Source organism: Python bivittatus, unplaced genomic scaffold, assembly GCF_059951505.1.
Source record: "Python bivittatus isolate LINGU-HERP-01145 unplaced genomic scaffold, Pbiv_v1 ctg000190_np1212, whole genome shotgun sequence".
Lineage (NCBI taxonomy): Eukaryota > Metazoa > Chordata > Lepidosauria > Squamata > Pythonidae > Python > Python bivittatus.
In genome coordinates, this window is record NW_028277042.1 from 19,137,335 (window position 1) to 19,159,378 (window position 22,044).

A 22,044-nucleotide genomic window follows, 5' to 3' on the forward strand; every position below is an offset into this window, starting at 1 on the left:
CATCGTGATCTCCATATGCAAGTGAAAAAGACCCAACTTGTTTGTCTTTTTCTTTTTGTGATTTGGCAATACCCTAACATTGGTATGAGAGGAAAGCAGCATTAGGTTCCCACAAAAACGTTGCCCAGTTCATTCATAGCTACCATGAGGAAATATAAAGTACTGGCCATATCCTAGCAAAGTAAATACATTGAAGCTTGCTTTTAATTTTCTTGCCTGAGGAAAAAGTATGAAACACATACGTAATGGCATTCTGAATTGAGGTTTTGATGAAGCAGGCAGATGTTTAATGTTATAAGAGTATTTGATCCTTGCCTTTTTCAGACATTACTAGGTTGCTGCACAGGTGTTTCTGTAGAAACAGTCAGATTTACTGCTCCTGTTGCTGAAATCAGTTTTCTTCTCTTTAGTGTCCGCCTAATGAATGAGTTTACAAACATGCCAGTCCCTCCTAAGGCAAAACAAGGTAAGTAATAAAATTACCAGCTTCTATCACAAAAGTGGAAGGACTCAGTAGAATCTGTGGACAATGTAATTATGATCTGAACTAGCTTGCACCAAGAAGCATGTCTTAGATAAGATAGAAAGAGCAGCAAAAATCCAGTTTCACTTGAGGAAGAAAGTATGATGAAGATCCTGCTTCTTCCATACTCTTAATATTCTTTGTATTCATTGCAGAGCTGGGTAGAAGCCCATTGAACTTGCTCTGTTCCATTGCATTCTTACATTCATTTATTCTGTTGAATTTATGCTACAAAAAAAAGGCAGCTATCAATAAAGAATGTAGATAAGAAACAATGATTCCAGCAAAAGAAACTTTTTAAAATATTGGTCTTTGTAGCTCTATACTGATCTCCTGCCTCATATGTTTTGCACAGCTTTCTGGTATAGATATTATCAACATGAACGTCATATAACTTGTATAATGCCACAATAATATGGTGGCCGTTATAACCAAAGGAGTTCTCTATTAGCCCTCCTTGTTTTTCATAGACCCATAATTGTTCTCATCTTTTGACGGTTATGGCGTTAGGTAATGCTACACAATATAGCTTTGGTAAAAAGACTAGGAACAATGACTTGACTGTTTGGAGACGCATTACTGTGTGCTGTTTGTGTCACCATATACTCAAGCAACTGACTGTTAGAAACTTTTCCTAATGGCGCTGCTTTGTTCCCTCATGTCTCTTCTGGTTTGCAGCTTTAAGTGATAAAATTGCACGAGACATCAGACCTGGAGCTGCCTTTGAACCCATATACATTTATAGATTGTTGACAGTGATCAAATCCAGTCTGTCAGAAAAGGTGAGGATTCCCCACGTAAGTAATGCTGCAGGAGCAGAATTTGCATTGTGTTTTATTGTGGCTTGTTTTATTATCCACCTGTGTCTAGAACTTTCATATAGTATCAGACAGAAAGAAACAGTTGCATGAATATTTTAGTTGCTGATAAGATTCAGAGCAGAACAACAATAATCAATATTGTGTATTGTCGAAGGCTTTCACGGCTGGCATACGATGGCTGGTGTGGGTCTTCTGGGCTGTGTGGCCGTGTTCTTGAAGTTTTGTTTCCTAACGTTTCGCCAGCACCTGTGACCGGCATCTTCAGAGTGCAGGAGCACAGACAGGAGCAGTTCTCTCTGTGCCCAGGGTGATGTGACCCTTCTGTGGGTATTTATAGAGATCTGGGGGGGGGGGGAAGGGGGGGATTGGGGTGTGTGTGGGGGGGTTGAGTTACTGAGTGGCTGCTTGTTTTGGTGTCAGCATCTGTGTGTATCTTCCTGGGGATTAGGCAAGGGTCACATCACTCTGGGCACAGAGAGAACTGCTCCTGTCTGTGTTCCTGCACTCTGAAGATGCCGGTCACAGGTGCTGGCGAAACGTTAGGAAACAAAACTTCAAGACCACGGCCACACAGCCCGGAAGACCCACACCAGCCACAATAATCAATATTGTGTCAAATTCAAGGTACTTTTTTGTCTGCCAGTCTTATGAAACAGTGGTTTAATTTCAACATTTCAGACTTCATGAATTTGGAATCAAGAGGGTCGATTAACATAAGTTGCAAGGCAGATTGCTTTATTAATTTTTACACAAAGCAGTGATTAATGAGGCTCATGTTTCCTGTCTGCAATTTCTAGGTATTTCAGAAGAAATCATTCCCTTTATCAATCTTTTTGTCCCTTATTTCTATGACTGTGAATAAACTTTGAAACTATGTCACTTCCTCTCTGTCAAAAAAAACTTATTTTGGAATGAAACTGCTGAAGGGAAACTTGGTAGACCAGTAAATAGGATTCTGTACTGGAGTTGATTTGGAATGAACATGTAGAGGGGAAGAAGTGGGTTATGTATTGTAATGTTTATTACTGTCAAGAGATCCCAAGAGGGTTATGTATATTTGCCCAGCACCCCTCATCCAAGCTTCAGCTATTGGTACACGTAAACATTAGCACTAGATTCTGAAATACTAATAAGTTCTCTATGATGGAGGCCTTACCTTATTAAGGTTCCCATTTATGGAATGGATTCTAAATTTGTTCAGTTTATTGCACTTAGTACAAAGATCTGAACCAGGTTTTAACTCTTGAACGTCAAAAGGGGAGGTGGCGTGTGTAAGGGGATGAGGTATCCATGTATTCCTTCTCCTTGGTTTAAACCCATATGGAGGAACTATATAGGGCTGACTTAGCAACATGTTCTGGAGTTGGAATACCAAAAAAACTGCCCATTTTAAAATATAATTTGGGAGGATAGTGGAGGTAGGAGTACACTCTTGCCTCCAGATCACTAATGAGACCCTGAGCAAATCTAGACAGCTTCCGGTTTTGGATAATGAGTAATCTAATGCAGAATCATTTATGCAGGGTAGACAAGAAGATGCCGAAGAGTACCTAGGATTTATTCTAAATGGCCTACATGAGGAAATGCTGATTCTGAAGAAATTGCTATCTCCACATAGCGAAAGTACGTTTTCAAAAAGCCAATTAACATGCATAAGTCTACTTTATATATAACTATTTTATATCTGCTGCATAAACACTGTGTATCATGAGTAGCCATTATATTTCTTCAACCATGAGTTACCCTAATCATGGTTAATGATTTGTCCTTTAACTCTGTGATGAAGCAATTACTTAAAACAGGAACTCAGATTAAGTACTGCATCTGTACTGCACATCATAGTCAAGGCAGGTTCCTTTCTTCTCCACCCTGTTTGCAAAATCATTTTCTGTAATTTCTCTTTTCTACGCCCTGTTGGCATGAGGCTTTAACAATGGTTAAAGTAAGAAGCTTATCTTTTAAATAGATTTAAATGATGTATTTGATCAGAACTGTAACCATATTCAAGTGCAGGGATATGCAGTCTTCAGTCACTCTTAGTCCTATTTTAGCGCGCGCACACACACACACACACACACACACCACAAAAAAAATATAGGTCTTTCTCTGGTAAGAATTATTTCTCTGTTCTCTGTGGCTTGGGATGAGGGTTGGGGGTATGTGATTGTGTATTTGTCCCTAACCCTACCCATGGCTTCAGTCTCACCTACCATATGATTCCCCAACCACTCATCCCTGAGGAAATGTAGCCCTTGAATAAAACCATTTGTTTAGCGAAATCAGCATAGAAGCAATGCTTCGTTTTACACAGAAAGCTTCTTTGATGTCCGCTGCAGCCAGTGTCAGAACAAAAACTATCCACCCCCTTCGTTACGTAGTGAACCTGGGCAGGGATGACAATGTACACTTTGTCCTCTGTAAAAACAGTTTCCAATGGACCAGAGACCCAGCTTGTAAATGAAGAGGATGAGCAGGAAGAACAAGGTGAAGGCAGTGAAGACGAATGGGAGCAAGTCGGTCCACGTAACAAATCCTCTGTCACTCGACAGGCAGATTTTGTCCAGACACCAATAACAGACATATTTGGTGGGCACATAAGGTATGTTGCATTCTAATTACATCATCACCACCACTGAATAGAGTTCTATTGCTTCCCATAAAATACACTTTGACGTGATTTATGATGAAATTTCTGAATTCAGTAATAAAAAGAGCAGTGTAAGACAATTAAAGGAAACTCACTGAGAAGGTGTGGGGGAAATAAAGCACTCGTGCATCCAACATGCATAAAGGAAAGGCCTTCAACAGGAACCGTCTTGGTTTTGAGTTGTTTAAGGCTGGATACGTTGAAAGCAACACCTTCATTCTGGTTTGGGGGCTTATTAACGGCCAGTGCAGTTTCTTGAGCAGAGATGAAGAAATCTGTAATGTGTACATTGGCAGGCTTGGTTTGTGCCTGGTACAACTTCTGGCCAAGGGCAAAGTTGGCTCCCTAGTGAAAACATAAGTAACAGTTGTAGCTATGCTGTTCCTGTCTGGGAAAGGCTGTAGTTGGTATGGCAGTTCTTTAGGAGAGTGTAATGTGCAGGTTTATGTAAGTGGGAAAGGAGGTATCTTCACCAGTAATTCCCAGTAAATTGGAAAACCAGAATAACTGTCAGGGCTCTTGGCTTCGGCTACTGAAATGTCTCCCCCCCCCCGCCCCCCCGCCTGTGATTTGGTCTGAGCAGCTTCGAAACTAATTTTTTTTTTTTTCAGAGTAAGGCATAAAATAAGATCCAAACAAAAATACACGAAGCTCCACTTGCTTAGATTAAGTTCTGATTATTAATTTGAACTAGTGTCCCCTAATGTGGATCAAACATCAGGCGGGGAAAAGACATGTATAAACATTTCTGTCTCCAAGAAATTATTTCAAAATAGTTTCACAGTTTATTCATTGCTGCATTTTTCTTGTTATGCTATATAATCTATGAATCCATTTTGTCCACAACATTTTGTAGCCTAAGAAAATATAAAGAGATGATTTAAAGAGATTCCTATTAATAAAATATTGGGTAGTGCCTTCACTGCCATGGATTTTCATCCATTTTCTGCTGCTTCAAAGGCTTAGGTCTGTGTTGTGGAGTGTACACGCTGTCTCTTCTTCCTTTTTTCCCATTCTTGAGTCCTGTTTTATATTTTATTGAGCTGTAGTTGGAGCAGATAGATGACTGCCCAGGTGTTACAGTTTCTAAAAAGTAAATTAAAAGCATATAAAAATTAAAATAGCAAGTTGAAAGATAAAGTGAAATAGAATAAAACAGACAGCATAGATGCTCATCCATCACCATCTTGAGGCCACCCTCTTCACTGCCATGTCATTTATGATAAATAACATTGAAAAAATAGATTTGTGTACTTTCAGAATGCCCTTTGTATATTTAAACTGATAACAGTTATTAATGGTAAATATGGTGTCCTCTTTTTACATCCAAAGGAAGTAAGATGAAGCGGGGATTCCTGTTTTTTTTTTTTTTTTAAGAATGTCTTGTCAAATGAGAGAACCACAAAGTTCTAATCCCACATGTGTTGTCTACCACACCCGTCCTACTCACTCTACAAAGTAGGTCACCACAGAAATAGGATCTCTTACAGGGAGATTGGAAAGCGTTTGGGAGGCCAGTGGTGGAGTTAGGAATTATTTACTTTTTTAAACCTTAGAAATTGCTGCATTTCTCATGTTTTTCTCAGAAAAGATGGATTAGCATCTTCCCCCTCCTAGCGTAGTTTTTGGCCTCTTTAGATTTTTTTTGTTACTGTCTCTCTCTTTATCCAAAATTTGTGGGAAATGCCTTTTTTCCAATTGAAAACTGTACTTTTAAATGGAGGCACACATATGCAGAACTTTGTAATGCTGAAATGCATATTTTTATGCTGCTTTGCATGGGCCATCCCTCCCAACAGCACAGTCGGAGAAGTTCTTTGCTCTGGTGACCTTGTAATCTTAGGTTTGCCATAGAAAACATGCCCCAAAAAGGAAGGTGTATGTGAGTGGTTTTGTGGAATTATGTCCCCTCTCACGTACATACTACTAGAACTCCGTCTCATCAAATAAAATCAATTGGCAGTGAGTCCTGATTCAAAATGATGATTGTGCAAAATATGTAATTATTTGAATTTGCTGACAGATGGGCTGCTGCAGGCCCTGCCACCTAAATAAGGTCACTGAGGTACCTAAGTAGGGTAACTTACAGTGGGGCAAAAAGGTATTTAGTCAGCCACCAATTGTGCAAGTTCTCCCACTTAAAAAGATGAGAGAGGCCTGTAATTTTCATCATAGGTATACCTCAACTATGAGAGACAAAATGGGGGGGGAAATCCAGAAAATCACATTGTCTGATTTTTAAAGAATTTATTTGCAAATCATGGTGGAAAATAAGTATTTGGTCACCTACAAACAAGCAAGATGTCTGTCTCTCACAGACCTGTAACTACTTCTTTAAGAGGCTCCTCTGTCCTCCACTCGTTACCTGTAGTAATGGCACCTGTTTGACCTTGTTATCAGTATAAAAGACACCTGTCCACAACCTCAAACAGTCACACTCCAAACTCCACTATGGCCAAGACCAAAGAGCTGTCGAAGGACACCAGAAACAAAATTTTAGACCTGCACCAGGCTGGGAAGACTGAATCTGCAATAGGCAAGCAGCTTGGTATGAAGAAATCAACTGTGGGAGCAATAATTAGAAAATGGAAGACATACAAGACCACTGATAATCTCCCTTGATCTGGGGCTCCATGCAAGATCTCACCCCATGGGGTCAAAATGATCACAAGAACGGTGAGCAAAAATCCCAGAACCACACAGGGGGACCTAGTGAATGACCTGCAGAGAGCTGGGACCAAAGTAACAAAGGCTACCATCAGTAACACACTATGCTGCCAGGGACTCAAATCCTGCAGTGCCAGACATGTCCCCCTGCTTAAGCCAGTACATGTCTGGGCCCGTCTGAAGTTTGCTAGAGAGCATTTGGATGATTCAGAAGAGGATTGGGAGAATGTCATATGGTCAGATGAAACCAAAGTAGAACGTTTTGGTCTAAACTCAACTTGTGTTTGGAGGAGAGAGAATGCTGAGTTGCATCCAAAGAACACCATACCTACTGTGAAGCATGGGGGTGGAAACATCATGCTTTGGGGCTGTTTTTCTGCAAAGGGACCAGGACGACTGATCCGTGTAAAGGAAAGAATGAATGGGGCCATGTATCGTGAGATTTTGAGTGAACACCTCCTTCCATCAGCAAGGGCATTGAAGATGAAACGTGGCTGGGTCTTTCAGCATGACAATGATCCCAAACACACCGCCCGGGCAATGAAGGAGTGGCTTCGTAAGAAGCATTTCAAGGTCCTGGAGTGGCCTAGCCAGTCTCCAGATCTCAACCCCATGGAAAACCTTTGGAGGGAGTTGAAAGTCCGTGTTGCCCAGCGACAGCCCCAAAACATCACTGCTCTAGAGGAGATCTGCATGGAGGAATGGGCCAAAATACCAGCAACAGTGTGTGAAAACCTTGTGAAGACTTACAGAAAACGTTTGACCTCTGTCATTGCCAACAAAGGATATATAACAAAGTATTGAGATGAACTTTTGATATTGACCAAATACTTATTTTCCACCATGATTTGCAAATAAATTCTTTAAAAATCAGACAATGTGATTTTCTGGATTTTTTCCCCCATTTTGTCTCTCATAGTTGAGGTATACCTATGATGAAAATTACAGGCCTCTCTCATCTTTTTAAGTGGGAGAACTTGCACAATTGGTGGCTGACTAAATACTTTTTTGCCCCACTGTATAAGGTAACTGACTCCCAGATAACTTCGAGCATGAAGTGGGAGAACAGACTGGTTTCCCTGTCTCTTCCCTGTATCGCGTTATTGCTTGCTCTTGCTGCCTTTTAGGCAGAGGAAGGATGGGGTTTCCTCTGCACAAAGTTCTAGATCACATGTGAAGCCTGTACATATCCTGCTGGTTCCTCAGGTCAAGCCCTGTGAGCTTTTCACAGTGGGGGATAGGCATCTGGCTCAATTTAGGTCGTGTGTATCTTGAGAGGACCCATTCCCCTGTCATGCTACCACACCTTTCATAATTGCCTTACAGCCGCAAGTATATGAAGGGAGAAGCCAGCCACGGACAAATCATTTTATTTTAGATAGTGTTAATGGCACGGGGTCTGCAGCAACGTCCTAGCCCAAGTTTATCTATTGCCTAAGAAACTAGTAGAGTAAGAATCCGTTCCAGGTGACGAAAATGGGGAATTATGCAGAATTTAATCCATTTTCTCTCATTTTAAGCCAAAAATTGAATCTGGGCAGATAGCCTAGTAAAAAAAAGATGGTTTCTGTCTAGTATCTTCTGTGGATTTCTTCATAAGATTGTGCCACTCACACTCAGCAGGAGAAGCTGTTTCTTATTTTCTTTAGTAACAATTGGCTTTGATAGTACGCTGCTGATGCACATTTTGTAGCATTTGTCTTAAAAGTTTAGCAAACCTTGAATACATTTTTTAACCTGCAGTTTGAAGCCTAAATTTTGTTTTTATTTTTTTTAGAACAGCAATAATGCATGTCTGTCTTCTTGCTCTCCTTCCCTTTCATTGTTTCCACTTACTCTTTTAGAGCATATTTGCAGTATAAAGACACTGATCTGCCTTCTCTCTAACTTCAGAAAAGTGAAAATTGTAATTCACTGAATGGGAATTCTAAGGATCTGCAACCAAATTCTTAGCATCTTACTGACTATTAGTACATATTTTTAGAAGGTGTCAGTCATGAGATTCCACTAATGAGACTATAGCTAGGATACATTTTAAGTAACAGCTATATAATAGAATTAAACCCATATGGAGTAAACAACATATCCAGCATCTATAAGAACACACAATCAGTAGAGTAAACCCTCACCTATTAAAGGTCACACCATGCAATCCTACCTTTACTAATTGCTTAAAAGCTAAATTAAATTTCCAGATCAACCTCCCAAGGGAGGAGGCTCCAGAATCTATCAAGAAGACCTTTTGCCATCAGCCATACTTTAGATGACAGTAGAATATTTAGCAGTGCTGTCTCAGTGATCTCAAAGGACAGGAAGAAACTTGTAGGAATTTAAAGTTGACTCTGTAGACGTCTTGGGCCCAGACACTTTCATACAGAGAAATGGACAGTCTTTTAAACTGAAAGTAGAAACAGTATTAGAGTAATATGCTGTGAATAAGAGGCTCCTGTAAACACTGTAGTGAGAGCCACAGTCTACACCAGTTGCAGCTTCTATACTCTCTTCAGGATAAGTCCACAAATTTGCAGATTTTAAAAGAAAGGCATGGAACTAGGTTGGTAGGGAGGGATGACTTCTGTTTTTAAAAGTTTAGGTGCCAGGTTGATCCACTAACTAAAGAAAAACAGTGATTCCGGTTTTGTGAAGTGATGGCTTGGCTTTGTTTGTAATGTATCACATTTTAAAGAAGCGTTGAAGTGAGGCCCACCTGCATGACACACCACAGGCACCGTAGGTTTTTATTACCCCTTATACATGCTTTGTGAAAACATTTCTTGAAATGCTAATTTAAAACATGAGCTCCTGTAAGGGTAAACACAATCTGATTGGAAACAGCTACAGCCTCCCTGCTATTCAAGGCTAATGAACCCTATTCTGCCTGAATAAATAGCCTGTCAGTTCTTGATGTAAAAGTGTCACAAAGAGGATACTAATGTAACTGAATGGGTGGAGCAAGTTGCCTCTTAAAAACAGTAGCTGTGCCATTATGAGGGCCTCACATGAACCAAGGAAGAGTTGCTTCTTGCCATGAAATAAAGATGCCACTGTATGAAAAGGTGTCAGTATTAAAGGGACACTGGACTTTATTGAACTGGATTACCTTGGTTTTGTTCAAAGTTTCACGTTTGACATTTAATGCACAAACTTAAGCACATTCAGCATGAGGATCTGGATATACTGAAATCTTTTGATAGACTATAAATCAGAAATATCAATTAGGTTTGAGGAATGTACTGTACATCTCTTGATGGTTTCTGTTCCCTCTTAATTATAATTTTAAAGAGGAGGGGGAGGCAGGAAGCGGTAGTCTTCAAGGCATAGTCAGCAAGTGACAAATTTCCCATTTTTTCCATCCCATTTCTTTTAACAGGCGCATTAAGTCTGACTTCATCTTTCCGTGAATCCAAAAATTTTGACTTTCCAGATAGAAAAGCCAATTCCTATGTTAGTTTTAACAGCTGGTCCACTTGTGGTGTTTGTATCACTTAAAGGCTTTGGGGTAGTTTCAGTTACAAGTCATTTTAATGTGCATCACACTGTATTTCTAGAAAAATAGGAATAAATGTGTTTCCAGGGTTAAATAATTAAATAGCTTTCAGAAACTCAACTCTCAACTCTTCCTCGTTTCTTTAGGTCTGTGGTTTACCAACAGAGTTTGAAAGAATCTGCCACTTTGCAGCCATTTTTCACTCTGCAATTGGATATCCAGTCTGATAAGATACGTACTGTTCAGGATGCCCTAGAAAGCTTGGTGGCAAGAGAGTCGGTCCAGGGGTATACCACGAAAACTAAGCAAGAGGTATGTGCCTTCTGGGTAGTGAAATCCTCGCAACCCAATGCAATGCTTACTCAAGATGTGGCTGTTCACTGTGGCTAGATACTCCCCGATGGCATTGTGCTGAACTGAAGTACTTGCTTAACGTGCTCAGTATTGTATACTGCTTTGAGTCAGATGATTGAAGCAGCATAAAAGCATGCTTAAAGAAACATTACTTCAGCAGGCAGCAAGTTCCCCAAGACCGCTGCTGGAAATTGGAGGCTCCAGGGATTCGATCCTCCGAATGTAAAACCTGTGTATGTAGCAACATAATCCAAGTACAGTTTCCTCTCCATTCCATTTGTGAGACTGTGTCTCACTACGTCTGTAGAGCCATCTTCATACGTTTAAGTTACGAACTTTTGAAGAGCCTGCAAATTCATATAGCTCAGTCTTCTTGCTCCATGTGGTTATACCACCATATACACAGAATCAACATGAAACTGAATGGGACCGTTTCTGTATGTATAAGCTTCACAGCATGGGAGCCAGGATTCCTCTCTCCATCTTAATAAAAACTGGACAAATAAACTGTGGCTCAATTTTAAGATGACTACCATTGGCAAGGGAGTATTGGCAACATATCCTCATATGTTCTGGGAACAGAGCTTAACTCCAAATAACCTTGCAGCCCCTTTTATGTATTCTTACATTAATGTTTGAAGCTTGCTTAAGCTGATACCTCATGCATATTGCCAGAAAAGGGTCAGCTAATGCCTTCTAAGTAGGGCAGTGCCCCACTGACATTTGCAGACCGCACAACTCTCTGTTGGATGACCTCTTCTTGGTATCAGGAAGCTACCAGAGTTGTGTGCAACTGTTTTTCCCTAGCTGAAATATGAATCCTGTGTTCGTTCTTCTAAACAATGCTGATTCTGTTGCTTTTTTTTTTTTTTTTAAATATCAGTGATTGTCTATGTGGACGGTAATCTGGTGAAGAGGTCCAATGGTTACTATTGTTGACTTAGAAATGTATTGCTGAAACCTGTTGTAACAACCACCAGATTAAATGTCCTGTTTCTTTCTTACTTTTGTTAATAAAATTAATGCACAATTAATAGACCTGTTATAGGTCTAGTGGTATTTTTCCACTGCTGCAGGTTGGAATATTAATATAATCATTTTTTTAAAAAAATCTTAATGCAGGAAGCACAGAAAATCTTTGTAAACAGAGCGATGCACCACACACTAGAAAAGAGTTGGCATTTCCACACTGTTTAAGCATTCAGGAGTGGGGGAATGCAGCCTGGAAAAACCGGAGTGAGAAGTGTGTTGCCTTGCAAAATTATGTGTGGGCATACATCGTCTGTCTGGATTTTATGTCTGACACGTGTGGGGGTGGTGGTGGGAGAACATCCCCTTGATTGCCTGAGAGGCCTCCTTGTATGGGAAGAAATCCTCCAACTCTTTTGGGTTTACCACCTACATTTTGCTTGGCCTGGCACTCGCTTTTGGGTTTTGCTACATATGTGGTTTTAGTCTTCTCTTTTATTTGTAAACTCAAATGTTTCAATTATGGCTTCTAGAAAAGAGGGTGTTCACTTAAGGTGCTAGTCTAGTCTGATTTATATGTTAGTGTCCAGTCTGAGAGGAGAGGACAAATCTCATAATCATTTAAAAAAAAATCTTAAAATAACCATGAACATTATATCTGTCATCTTTTGCACTTTGTAGCAATTCTTAACATTACTGATTAAATAGTTTTAAGTTCATGCATGTAGTGTCCTGGATATAATACCGAACCAATTCCCATGAGCTGACTCAGTGATAATTTTTAGCCAGTGTCAGGAAGAAAGAGTGATTCCTATATGAAAATGAGGCTAATTGCAAGCTTTAAGATACTGTTTCAGTCCTGGGCAATCTGGAATACAACTTGCTTTGTCCTGATTTGGAAGCTTACCAGCTGGCCTCAAATTCTGAACTCAGCTTAGATTCAGAATGTCTGTAACCTTTTTTTTCCCGTTTGACAAGTCTTGGAGGAAATTTCAAGAAAGTTATCCATAATTTTATCCATAATTTTCTTTAGGTGCTTCTTACAAAAATGTTGTACAGCACAAAGATGATTCTAGTTAAGGAGTCTGAAAAATCTGAGAAGGGTACATGCTGTTGTTTGTTTTTTGGGTAAATGGGGAAGTTTCAAATTTATGTGTGTTTTTTTGGAGGGGAGTACATTTTGCTTCTCTTCCTGTCTCCTTTCTGAAGGCTTCCTTTTGTTTTTTTTTTAAAAACTTGTATGAAAATGACAAACTGAGCTTGCTTCCTTATTTATTTATGTTGCCATATTTGAACTCCACCCCAGTCGTTAAGGGCTCTATATAGCAACATAAGGATCAACAAGTATATAAACAAAGAACTATATAATCCATCAATATAATAATTGTAAAGTATTGGCTGCCAGTTTGATTGATTTCAAGAACTCTGTCAGTGGAAATGGAGGTTCAGTTAAAATTCTTTTTTCTCTCTGCCAGGTAGAGATTAGTCGAAGAGTAACGTTGGAAGAGCTCCCTCCCGTTCTTGTTCTACACCTCAAGCGATTTGTCTATGAAAAAACAGGAGGGTGCCAGAAGCTCATTAAAAACATTGAATATCCTGTTGACCTGGAAATAAGTAAAGGTGAATTTTGTGAACAGCGCAACCATTTACTGATTTGGTGTAGCTTTTTTTTAATGATCAGTCTCTATCTCTAAATGTTTCTCATAAAACATTTTCCTTGCAGAAGTTCCACAGTTACCATACCTCAGCTGTTGAAAAATCCTTTGTTGGAATTATAAAACTGCTGCAGCGCTTTACTTGTGTTGTTTTGACAACCATAATCTTTAGTATTTCCTGAATAGTGTGACTTATGATCAGCTTTAAACTTTTCTCTCCTTCTAAATTATAAGTGTGTGTATGAGAGAAATCCTAGCTCAAAGGTGAGCAAACCACAGCCTCCATGTGCTTCCCAAGGAACTTTTCTGTTACTAAAGTGTATCCTCTGCCCATATGCCCCAAATTAGGTGGTTTCTAAAGGTGTGCGTGAAACAAAAAACACATTGTTTCAGACCTGAGACAACCATCATGTGTACAAAGTTATTTTGTACCAAAATCAATCCCAAACATTTTGCTTATCCAAATGTTGGCCAAAACCAAGCCCTTCTGGATTTTGATTTTATGGGACAAGTAGGGCAAGGTGGATTTCCTCATTATCCCTTCTCTCAAGGGCAGAACAGCTAAAAATTTCCTTGGAAGGATTACTGTATTTCTTGGGCCATTGCAGCGGTATAGAAGAGCTCATGTCAGCAGACTCTGTCAGCTGTCCTCTTAATACTTTTATTGGGTGCGCTCCCCTTCCTTGCTTGATTCATGTGAAAAGGAAAAACCAGAAGTTTTTTGGTAATCCCAGAAGTGATAATTCACTGCGTGCTTTGTATGCTGTTTCAGAGTTGCTGTCACCAGGAGTCAAAAGTAAGATTTTTAAAGGCCAAAGAACCTACCGGCTCTTTGCAGGTATGTGGTCTTACCTTTCAGACTAAAGAATTTTGAAAAAAATCATTTTGGCTTCTTTCCCCTCCTAAATTCAAAGTAGTTGGCTGTTGTATAAGCAGAAGTCTGGAATTGTGAAATTACAGGGCCTGAATCCAAGTTCTTAATCAGATCCTATTCTGTAAATCAAGGAAACTAATTAAATCACTGTGGACTCCCCATTTGTGGTAGCAAAATGTAATGTTAGCAGTTAGAACTTTGAACTTATGCCAGGAGAGGCTGGGCTATGGATTGTGAGAGAGAGTTGCTTGGTTTATGGTTTGAGGAGGAGGATATTTCTAAAATTTGTAACCATCATTTCTTTGTTGCACAAATTAGGTGATTGCACAGCTGCTACAAAAAATGACTGTCATATCTCTCAAACTCTCCAAACGGATTGTTTGGAAGAGGGATAATGGTTCCTCGTTTGTGAGATAGCTTATCCAAGCAAGTGATAATAAGAATTTTTTCTGCATTTCTAACACTGAAAAATCACCACATGATTTAAAGAAATCACCATGGTTTTCTCTAGTCTTTTAGCAAACACAAAGGAAGTTTCGGGGAGATGTGAGGATTTATTTCACTTGGCAAAAGAGGAAGAAGATGCAAGATGTGGCTTTTACATATCTCAGTGCATCCCTGGTCACTTCTTGAAATCTTCTGGCTCATGCCAGGTTTGGGAGTGGTGAGGGTTAATAGTCATGCTGCTGTTTCTGGAAGTCTTCCATATAAATATACTGAGGTGGTTGCAGAGATGGACCAGCTTTTAGACAAACTGGCTGTTTTTGCAACTTGTTGGTCCAGCTTTGCCTGCCCATTTTTCATTAACAATCGTTTTTATTTAATTTCTTGGCAGTTGTCTACCATCATGGAAACAGTGCAACTGGTGGACACTATACTACAGATGTCTTCCAGATTGGTCTTAATGGCTGGTTGCGCATAGATGACCAAGCTGTCAAAGTAGTTACTCAACACCAGGTGGTAAAACCGTCTGCTGAGCGCACAGCCTACCTCCTGTACTATCGTCGAGTTGACCTGCTTTGAAACCTCCAATTTTCTGCTGTGTTTGCCAGATTATCTGCTTTCTAGAACGCCAGCTCTCTCTTTCTCCTTTCCCTTCCCTCTTCAGTGCTCTTCAGAGTCAACCTTTCTCCTCTCCTCCCCTTTTGCAACTGTTGAATAGAGGGAAAGGGAAGACTTCCTTTCCAGGGGGTATGAACAGCCCAGTTGGTGTTGCTTATTGACTTTGCAGAATGAAGTCTTTGGGGCTTAAACGACTCAAGTCTTGTGAATGACACAGAGGGTTTTTTTTTTTTTTTGGCGCTAATGCTAAGTCCTAAGAGATTAAAATGGGATTTGCAACTGATGCCCACTTTCTAATTGCATAATAGAAACAGCCTTGCACCAGCAACAGAACTTGTAGATTTCTGTGAAAATGTTTTATCTTTACTTAAAAAAAAACTTAAAAAAAAAAGAGACCCCCCCCCCTTCTACATCCTCTCCCATTAGTTTTTTTGATAAATGGTAAAAATGAGCCAGTGTCTATCAAGGAAAAAAGTTTCTCCTTTAAAAAAAAAGAAATACTCTTTAAAAAAAAGTATAATATACAGAGTTGCTGGTTTCTGATATGGAAAAAAATACACATTTTAATAATTGTGCGATGAAAAACTGCTTAAGTACACATTGCAGATCAAAATACTTGGAGTTAAAATGTTAGTCTATATAGATGGGTGATTGTAACTTTATTGCTATTAAGAGATTTCAAAACTGCATTTATGCTTCTGTGTACATGGGATTTTAAAACAAAAAAAATGGGCAAAATAATGAAGGTTGATATTTCTTTTAGTCTGCTTTGTTTAATTTTGCTGTCTGCTCTCCTATAATGTTGAGTTCCTAAGTGTACACAGTGTAGTGATATCCAGGAGTATAAAGTTGTCGCCCATCAATAAAAAAAAGTCACAAAGTTGGTTTAAAGCTTTAAGAGTGTTCTTTGACTGCGAAAAAGGGCTCAGCTAGAAAGGACAGAAAGTTAGAATGGGAGGAAGCTGAAATGAAGACTAATCCTTTGTAAACTAAATAACACACAAAGAAATGCCGTTGAGTGCTCTGTCATTGGAAGCAAATATCTTGAGAAAAGTAATTGGACACATTCAGTCTTTCCAAACCAGTTGCTCCAGGTGTTGTTCCAGGAGTGTCCAAAGGATATGATAAAAAAAACTCAAGGCTATTGAAGCTCCACCCATTTTTTTGTGTGTTGAGGTGGCCCTAATAATTAAAAGGGATGTTCAGAGATGGAATGCCATTGAACTCTAGGTTCTAGGGAGCAGGCAGGATGTGATCTGCCTTGTAGATTTCACAAATGGCTATACATGGAAATAAGATAGAAATAAGGTAGACCTTTGGCCTCATCCTGTGTGGCTCATCCATTTGTGTTAAGATGTCAGGATTCTGGCTTCTTAATTATAAATTCAATGGCTCATATTCTACTTTGAGATTGTGTGATACAAGTGATTATAGTAGGTATGTTGGGAAAAAATACTGTACATAAGTAAGGATATAAGCTGGTATCTTCTTTTATAAAGTTGACATGTTTTAAGGTTATCTCTCCTTCACATCCTCCCTCCTTGCAGATGGTTTAAATCTATTTACTTACTTAAATTATCTCTAGACTGCCCCAATCAAGTCTTGGACAGTGAATATCAAAGGATAAATCAGAAGAAGCAACAATACCAAATTAATTACAAGTGCAATACAACTGGAGCCAAAGGCATGGTGAAGTAAGAATCTGATGAAACATAAGCAGGGAGGGGGCCAAATATATCTCCAAGGAAAGCATGTTCTAGAGCATGGGACTCTTATCATCCAGCCCACATATTTGTACATTTTTCTGGTATTGTGATACCAAACAGAACTTTAGCCACTAATCTTGGTTTATTATTTTGGGGAAAGAGTGGGAGAATCATTGTCTCCACAAATCCATGTTAATGCTCTGCCAAAAGCCAAGTACCACCCCCATTCCACATCCTGCTTGTGGTGAGGATTACTTTAGAGAGTGAACAGAAGAATCAGCAGGCACGTAGTATCTTTGGAAGAGCCATGATGGATTCACATTTTCTTGCACAGTTGAATTGTGTTGATTCTTCCTTTTGGACTTTGGAAATTTGAAGTCCATCTGCCAGAACATCTGTGAGTATGTGATGTGTCCTCTGGACTGGTTGGGAACTTCCTGCTGAGAGAAATTACAAAGTGGGAGGGGGGAGTTTTGAGAATTCAGAACTGATGCCTTGTGATTTAGTAGTCCCCCTTTCTTCAAAGAAATGGCCATTCTTGGAGACAGTTGGCACATATTATTTGTCTTGACTTCAGCTAATTCAGCCCTATAAAAGGTTGCGATGTCAACGGTCATCAAGTCAGCGAAAAGCTTTCCTTCCCTTTCTCCTTGGCCTGCGTTGAAACGTACTGTACAGTTGCTGGACAGATACTGCAGCTGGAGAGCTGGCCACGGGATGTCCTTACTTTGCCTTGGCAGTGGGATCTGTTGCTTTAAGAATTTAATGGCCTCTGAGCAGTTTAGAATAAAATAAGTGCCCTTTTAAAACATTGGGTCATAACAGTTGCAATAAACAAGACATCATAGAGCTGTAAAATATAATATAAACCAGACTTTCCCCCTTACAAGGCTTGGACAAATAGGATTTTTTGCCTGGTGCTGAAAAAGACGAAAAGCATATGTGGGAAAGGAGAACAACTTTCCTCATTTCAAAGGCCCATTGGGGTGGGTGGGAGTCCAAAGAGATCCTCCCAAACTGGTCTTAACTCCTAGGGAAGGTAATTTGGGGAAGAGGCCCTTTCATTTTGAACTTGTGAAAGAGGCATGGAGATGGCTTGGCTTGGCTTGGCTTGGCTTAGCTTATCAAGGTGGCATCTCAGCCTTAGCTGGCCCTTCCCAATGAGTTGTACTGGGAACATGAGACTTCTATACACCAATAAAACTTGTAGAGAAAGCCTCCTCTTGCTATTGAAAGTGTTTGGGCTGTAGAGCTGGAGGAAGCAGAGAGACATGGCTGTTTTGGTTGGGGGGAGATTTGGAGCAAAGGGGCCACATTGTTTTGTCAATCAGCTTTGTACAATCCTTCAGCAAAATGAAGCACCCCTTCAGAGTTTTGCATAGCCTGAGTCTGAATTCTGGATTTCCTTCCAAGACTGTCCATATAGAAATTCCCACTTTCAACCCAGTATCCAGTGAGACGTGCCATGCTGTAGGAATCCATGCTAAAAGGCTTCAGGATGGAGGGGCTGTGAAAACAGGTGCCAGTGAAAAATGACCATTCTTACTTAGACTCAAGATTACAGCAGATTTGTGTGGGAGCATAAAATTTTGATTGGACCTCTGCCATTCACAACTCAGCGTCTTAAATCTGAGTTCCAAAACGGATGTGGCAATGCTGGAGCCCTAGCTAATGCATTTCCAGTGCCACCTCACCAGAGGAAGCCAAGGTACCATGCCACATTCACCAACTCTGGAATCCTGTGTGATACCATAAATCCAATGCTCAGCATGGCTTAGTATGCTCTAAATCCAGCCAATTTTGGCATATTCAACAAAACGTTAACGTGATAAGATGTCCCCTCTCAGTTCCTCTCCCCTTGAACCTCTGGGTATTGGCTAGCAAGCCTTGGACAGAATACAGAAAATTAGGGACAGGCAACTACTTTGGAAAGATTTACTTCCGGAAGAATTCCCAAACCATATCGGGGATCGTGTGCTCCAGAGGGGGAGGAGGAGGAGGAAGAAAACAAGCCCAGCATAAGCCAGGAAGCCACAGGCTGCGTGTCTCCAGTTGCATGTCGCTCTAAACCACAGTTGCAGACAATAATCCAACAACACAATTCCAAACTGGTTTTACTGCTCTAAAACAAACCTCAGGATATTCATTAATCCTACTGGGGCGTCATGGTGAGCCAGAAACGAGAACTATATCAAGCTGTGGGCATAGCTTCAATTTGTAGAAGGGAATCACACCAGTGATAGATTTGTTTTCAGTCTCTTTCCAAATGAATCTTAGCAAAGAATCTTCCCCATCTTTCTCACCTGGGGCAAACCTGTTTAATGCTCTGTCCACCACAGGTCCTTTACCCACCACTTATTTCAGATTCCATCAAAGCAAACCTTGAGCATTTGTTCAGTTTTCAAACATGAACAAAACATGAGATATTTGCAAAATCCAGGTTAATAATTATCCTAAAATTTTTAGGTTTTCAAAATACTTTCTTGTATTCCCAAGATAAACGCACACGTTAGGAAACAATAAGTTCCACATTTCGTTTTGCAATATCTGCTCTGCTAATAGCAACGTATGTTCTCAATTACCTTTTACAGTTTAATTGCTATCTTTGTTTTTAATAAGAAGCCCTGATACAGGCTGTAAAAAAAGAACTTTATTCGAAGAGAATTCTTTTATGGTGTGTTAAGTTGGAAGGAAATTGTGAAAGAGGAGACTTACGTATTTACAAATGAAACATCCTGCCCGAAGTGAAAGCTTGACAATATTTTTTGGTGTATTGATGCTTGCTATTTGAATGAAACCTAGTCCTTTCAAATGTACTACAACCATGTGACAGGAGATCCTGTTAGAATAAGGCAAAGAAAAAGTATTGGTAATAGTTGGCAGCTCTCATTTAATCCTGATGCTGTTGAAACCCTATCAGAACTGTGGAGGGATTTTTGGGGGTGGGGGAGTTCCTTTAAAAATGATCTTCATCCCAAGGATCATGCAATAATGCCAACAATAATGCAAACTAGCAACTTTCAGAATTGGCCAATTCTATTGAGCAATTCACCACATTGTTATCACCTAACCACAGTGGTGGTTTTTGCATGTGGGACTTCATGATTCTGCATGCTTTGTCATGGAACAAACTGTGTTGTCCAAAAAGAACATCTCAGTAACTGACTGTGTATAACCAGATATTGCAAATACTCTAGAACTGAGTTTCATCTGAGAATCTCAGGCTTAATTCATCATTAAATACAAGCATTTGAATATAGGAACACAGAATCAGACTTCCTTTCCTTTCCTCCTCTCTCAGCCTCGATTTTAATCTCAAACTTTCCTCCCATTTTCATTTTAAAATGTCCGGTAAAATGAAGACCATCAGAAGTTCTGTTCAGAAACAGCCATCTTTTGACTCAGCTTCTTTGGGCAAAACAATCTACTAACTTTGACTTTAAAGTTCATTAAGTACTTAAGCGGTTAAATGGCTTACGTTCCGCAGGATCTGGCTTGGAGTCCTTCGAAAATGGTTATATCTTTGGCTAATAGAAACATGAGAGGTTTATGGAACCTCCAGAGCAAGTGTGTCCAAATGTCATGGAAAAACATTTGTTGGCGAAAAAAATTGTCTTCAATGCCTTGCTTGTAAGTTTCTCCAAAGAACTTGACTTTCTCCTTAGTGAAAAGATCCTGGACTAAATGGAATTTTGGTCAGTCCCTACAACATTTAGTCTTTTGCTCCTGAACCTTCAGATATCTTTCTTCTTCCCCTTGTAATCCCTCCAAACACTAGCAATAAACCCTACTTTGAAGAGCACAGGCAGTTTGAAGGTCAGGAAGCTTTCCAATCTAATTTTGAGAGGCTAAGAATTGAACCTGTGACCTTCAGATGCCAAGAAGCATAGAAAGCTGTCCATCTGTTGATCTATTCAATCCTGTATAACTGGCACTGGCTGCCAGCAATTCATGTAAAGTTCAAGCAGTAAGTTTTCTGGTCTATCTGGAGAGGCCAGAAAGTAAGACTGTGTCCTTATCCAAGAACAGATGTTCTACTTGGATAAGTCAAGCAACTCCTCGGAAGCAGCTGGATCTTTTCCTCCGTATACTCAATCAAGGTTGCCTTCCAGATGAAGGAATCTTAACCAATTACACACATGTACTTAGAGCCAGTTAAATTAGCAAGCCTTCTAAAGCCGCCTCCAACTTTATGGACTGCATTAACTAGGTCTTGGATTGACTAGGATGGTAGGCATTCTGTCTGGCCTATAAAAAGCCTCAGAAAGGGTGAGAGTGAGTTTAGCCTCTGATAAAACCCATTCCCTCTTGCCCACAGGAGGGAGCTTTGAAAGACTGCTAGACCCCACATTCCTAGCTTTGCCTGTGGAAGCTCATTGGCTAGGACCTTCATTCTGGACCAACTGCTGGAACATCTTGTAAGGCCACCTTTAACATCCTTTCTGCCATAAATGAAAGATGACATGGGAAGCTCTTGTGGAGGGGAGTTTAACCTGAATATTAAATTTTCAAATTTGTCCTGTGAAAGTTTTTGATGTGAGAACTTAAGAATGGAACATTGAATGCAGAATGGGGAGGAATAGAGATACAATTAAATGTGTGTGTGCTCCCCCCCTCTCTCTCCCTCTCTGTACTTTTGAATACTTTCTATATTTTTGAATATTTTTCTCATGTCAGTGTGTGTGGGTGTGTGTGTAATTATACACACACACACACTGACATGAAAAAAATATTCAAAAGCATAGAGGAATTTGGGGGAAAGCCCCAATTTACCTAAGTGCAGCAAACAAGTTAACTGTTTCCTATGTAACTAATTCTTCATATAAAACTTGACAAGATTCATGTATGGAATTAATCTGCTAGATAGCCTCACATCATCTGTATTCATCATCGTGGCCTCAGGACAGTTAAATCCAGCTACTGGTTATGTTTAATGGATCTTACGTTTTATGAAGCGATGCACCGCCAAGTATCAATTACTGGATGAAATAGCAGGGCAACTCTACTGCTTTCATGCCTTGCTCATCAGCTTTCAGGAGAGTTTGTTCTGGCCACTAAAACCCAATCTTTTCTGATCTTGGAAGTTAAGCAGCATCTGCCCTGGTTACTTCTTGGATGGGGGGTATCTGGGGAATTCCAGGGTTGGCTGGGCTGGGAAGCTGTGGAAAAAAATCCAGGATTTGAAGGGTGTTTAAGGGTGGTTGCATCTGCCCCAATGTCTGGCTTGGATGACCTCCCTGAGGCAGTTTGGGTTTAGAATAGTCCAGCAGAGACGCTCT

General features: G+C 40.0%; 1 protein-coding gene across 4 annotated transcripts in view; it reads left to right on the plus strand.

The window, feature by feature from the left end:
* Positions 1-15,944, plus strand: part of USP10 (ubiquitin specific peptidase 10) — a 32,265-nt gene extending 16,321 nt beyond the window's left edge. For 2 of the 4 annotated variants that reach the window (XM_088136168.1, XM_088136171.1), the window contains exons 7-14: positions 411-466; positions 1,202-1,320; positions 2,868-2,967; positions 3,772-3,943; positions 10,292-10,457; positions 12,944-13,088; positions 13,896-13,961; positions 14,833-15,944. In XM_088136168.1, the coding sequence (XP_087992294.1) occupies positions 411-466; positions 1,202-1,320; positions 2,868-2,967; positions 3,772-3,943; positions 10,292-10,457; positions 12,944-13,088; positions 13,896-13,961; positions 14,833-15,020 (1,012 nt within the window). In that variant the 3' untranslated portion in view covers positions 15,021-15,944. The remainder of the gene's footprint in view (positions 1-410; positions 467-1,201; positions 1,321-2,867; positions 2,968-3,771; positions 3,944-10,291; positions 10,458-12,943; positions 13,089-13,895; positions 13,962-14,832) is intronic. The other 2 variants (XM_088136169.1, XM_088136172.1) reach the window with 1 other exon arrangement.
* The last annotated feature ends 6,100 nt before the right edge of the window (positions 15,945-22,044 follow it).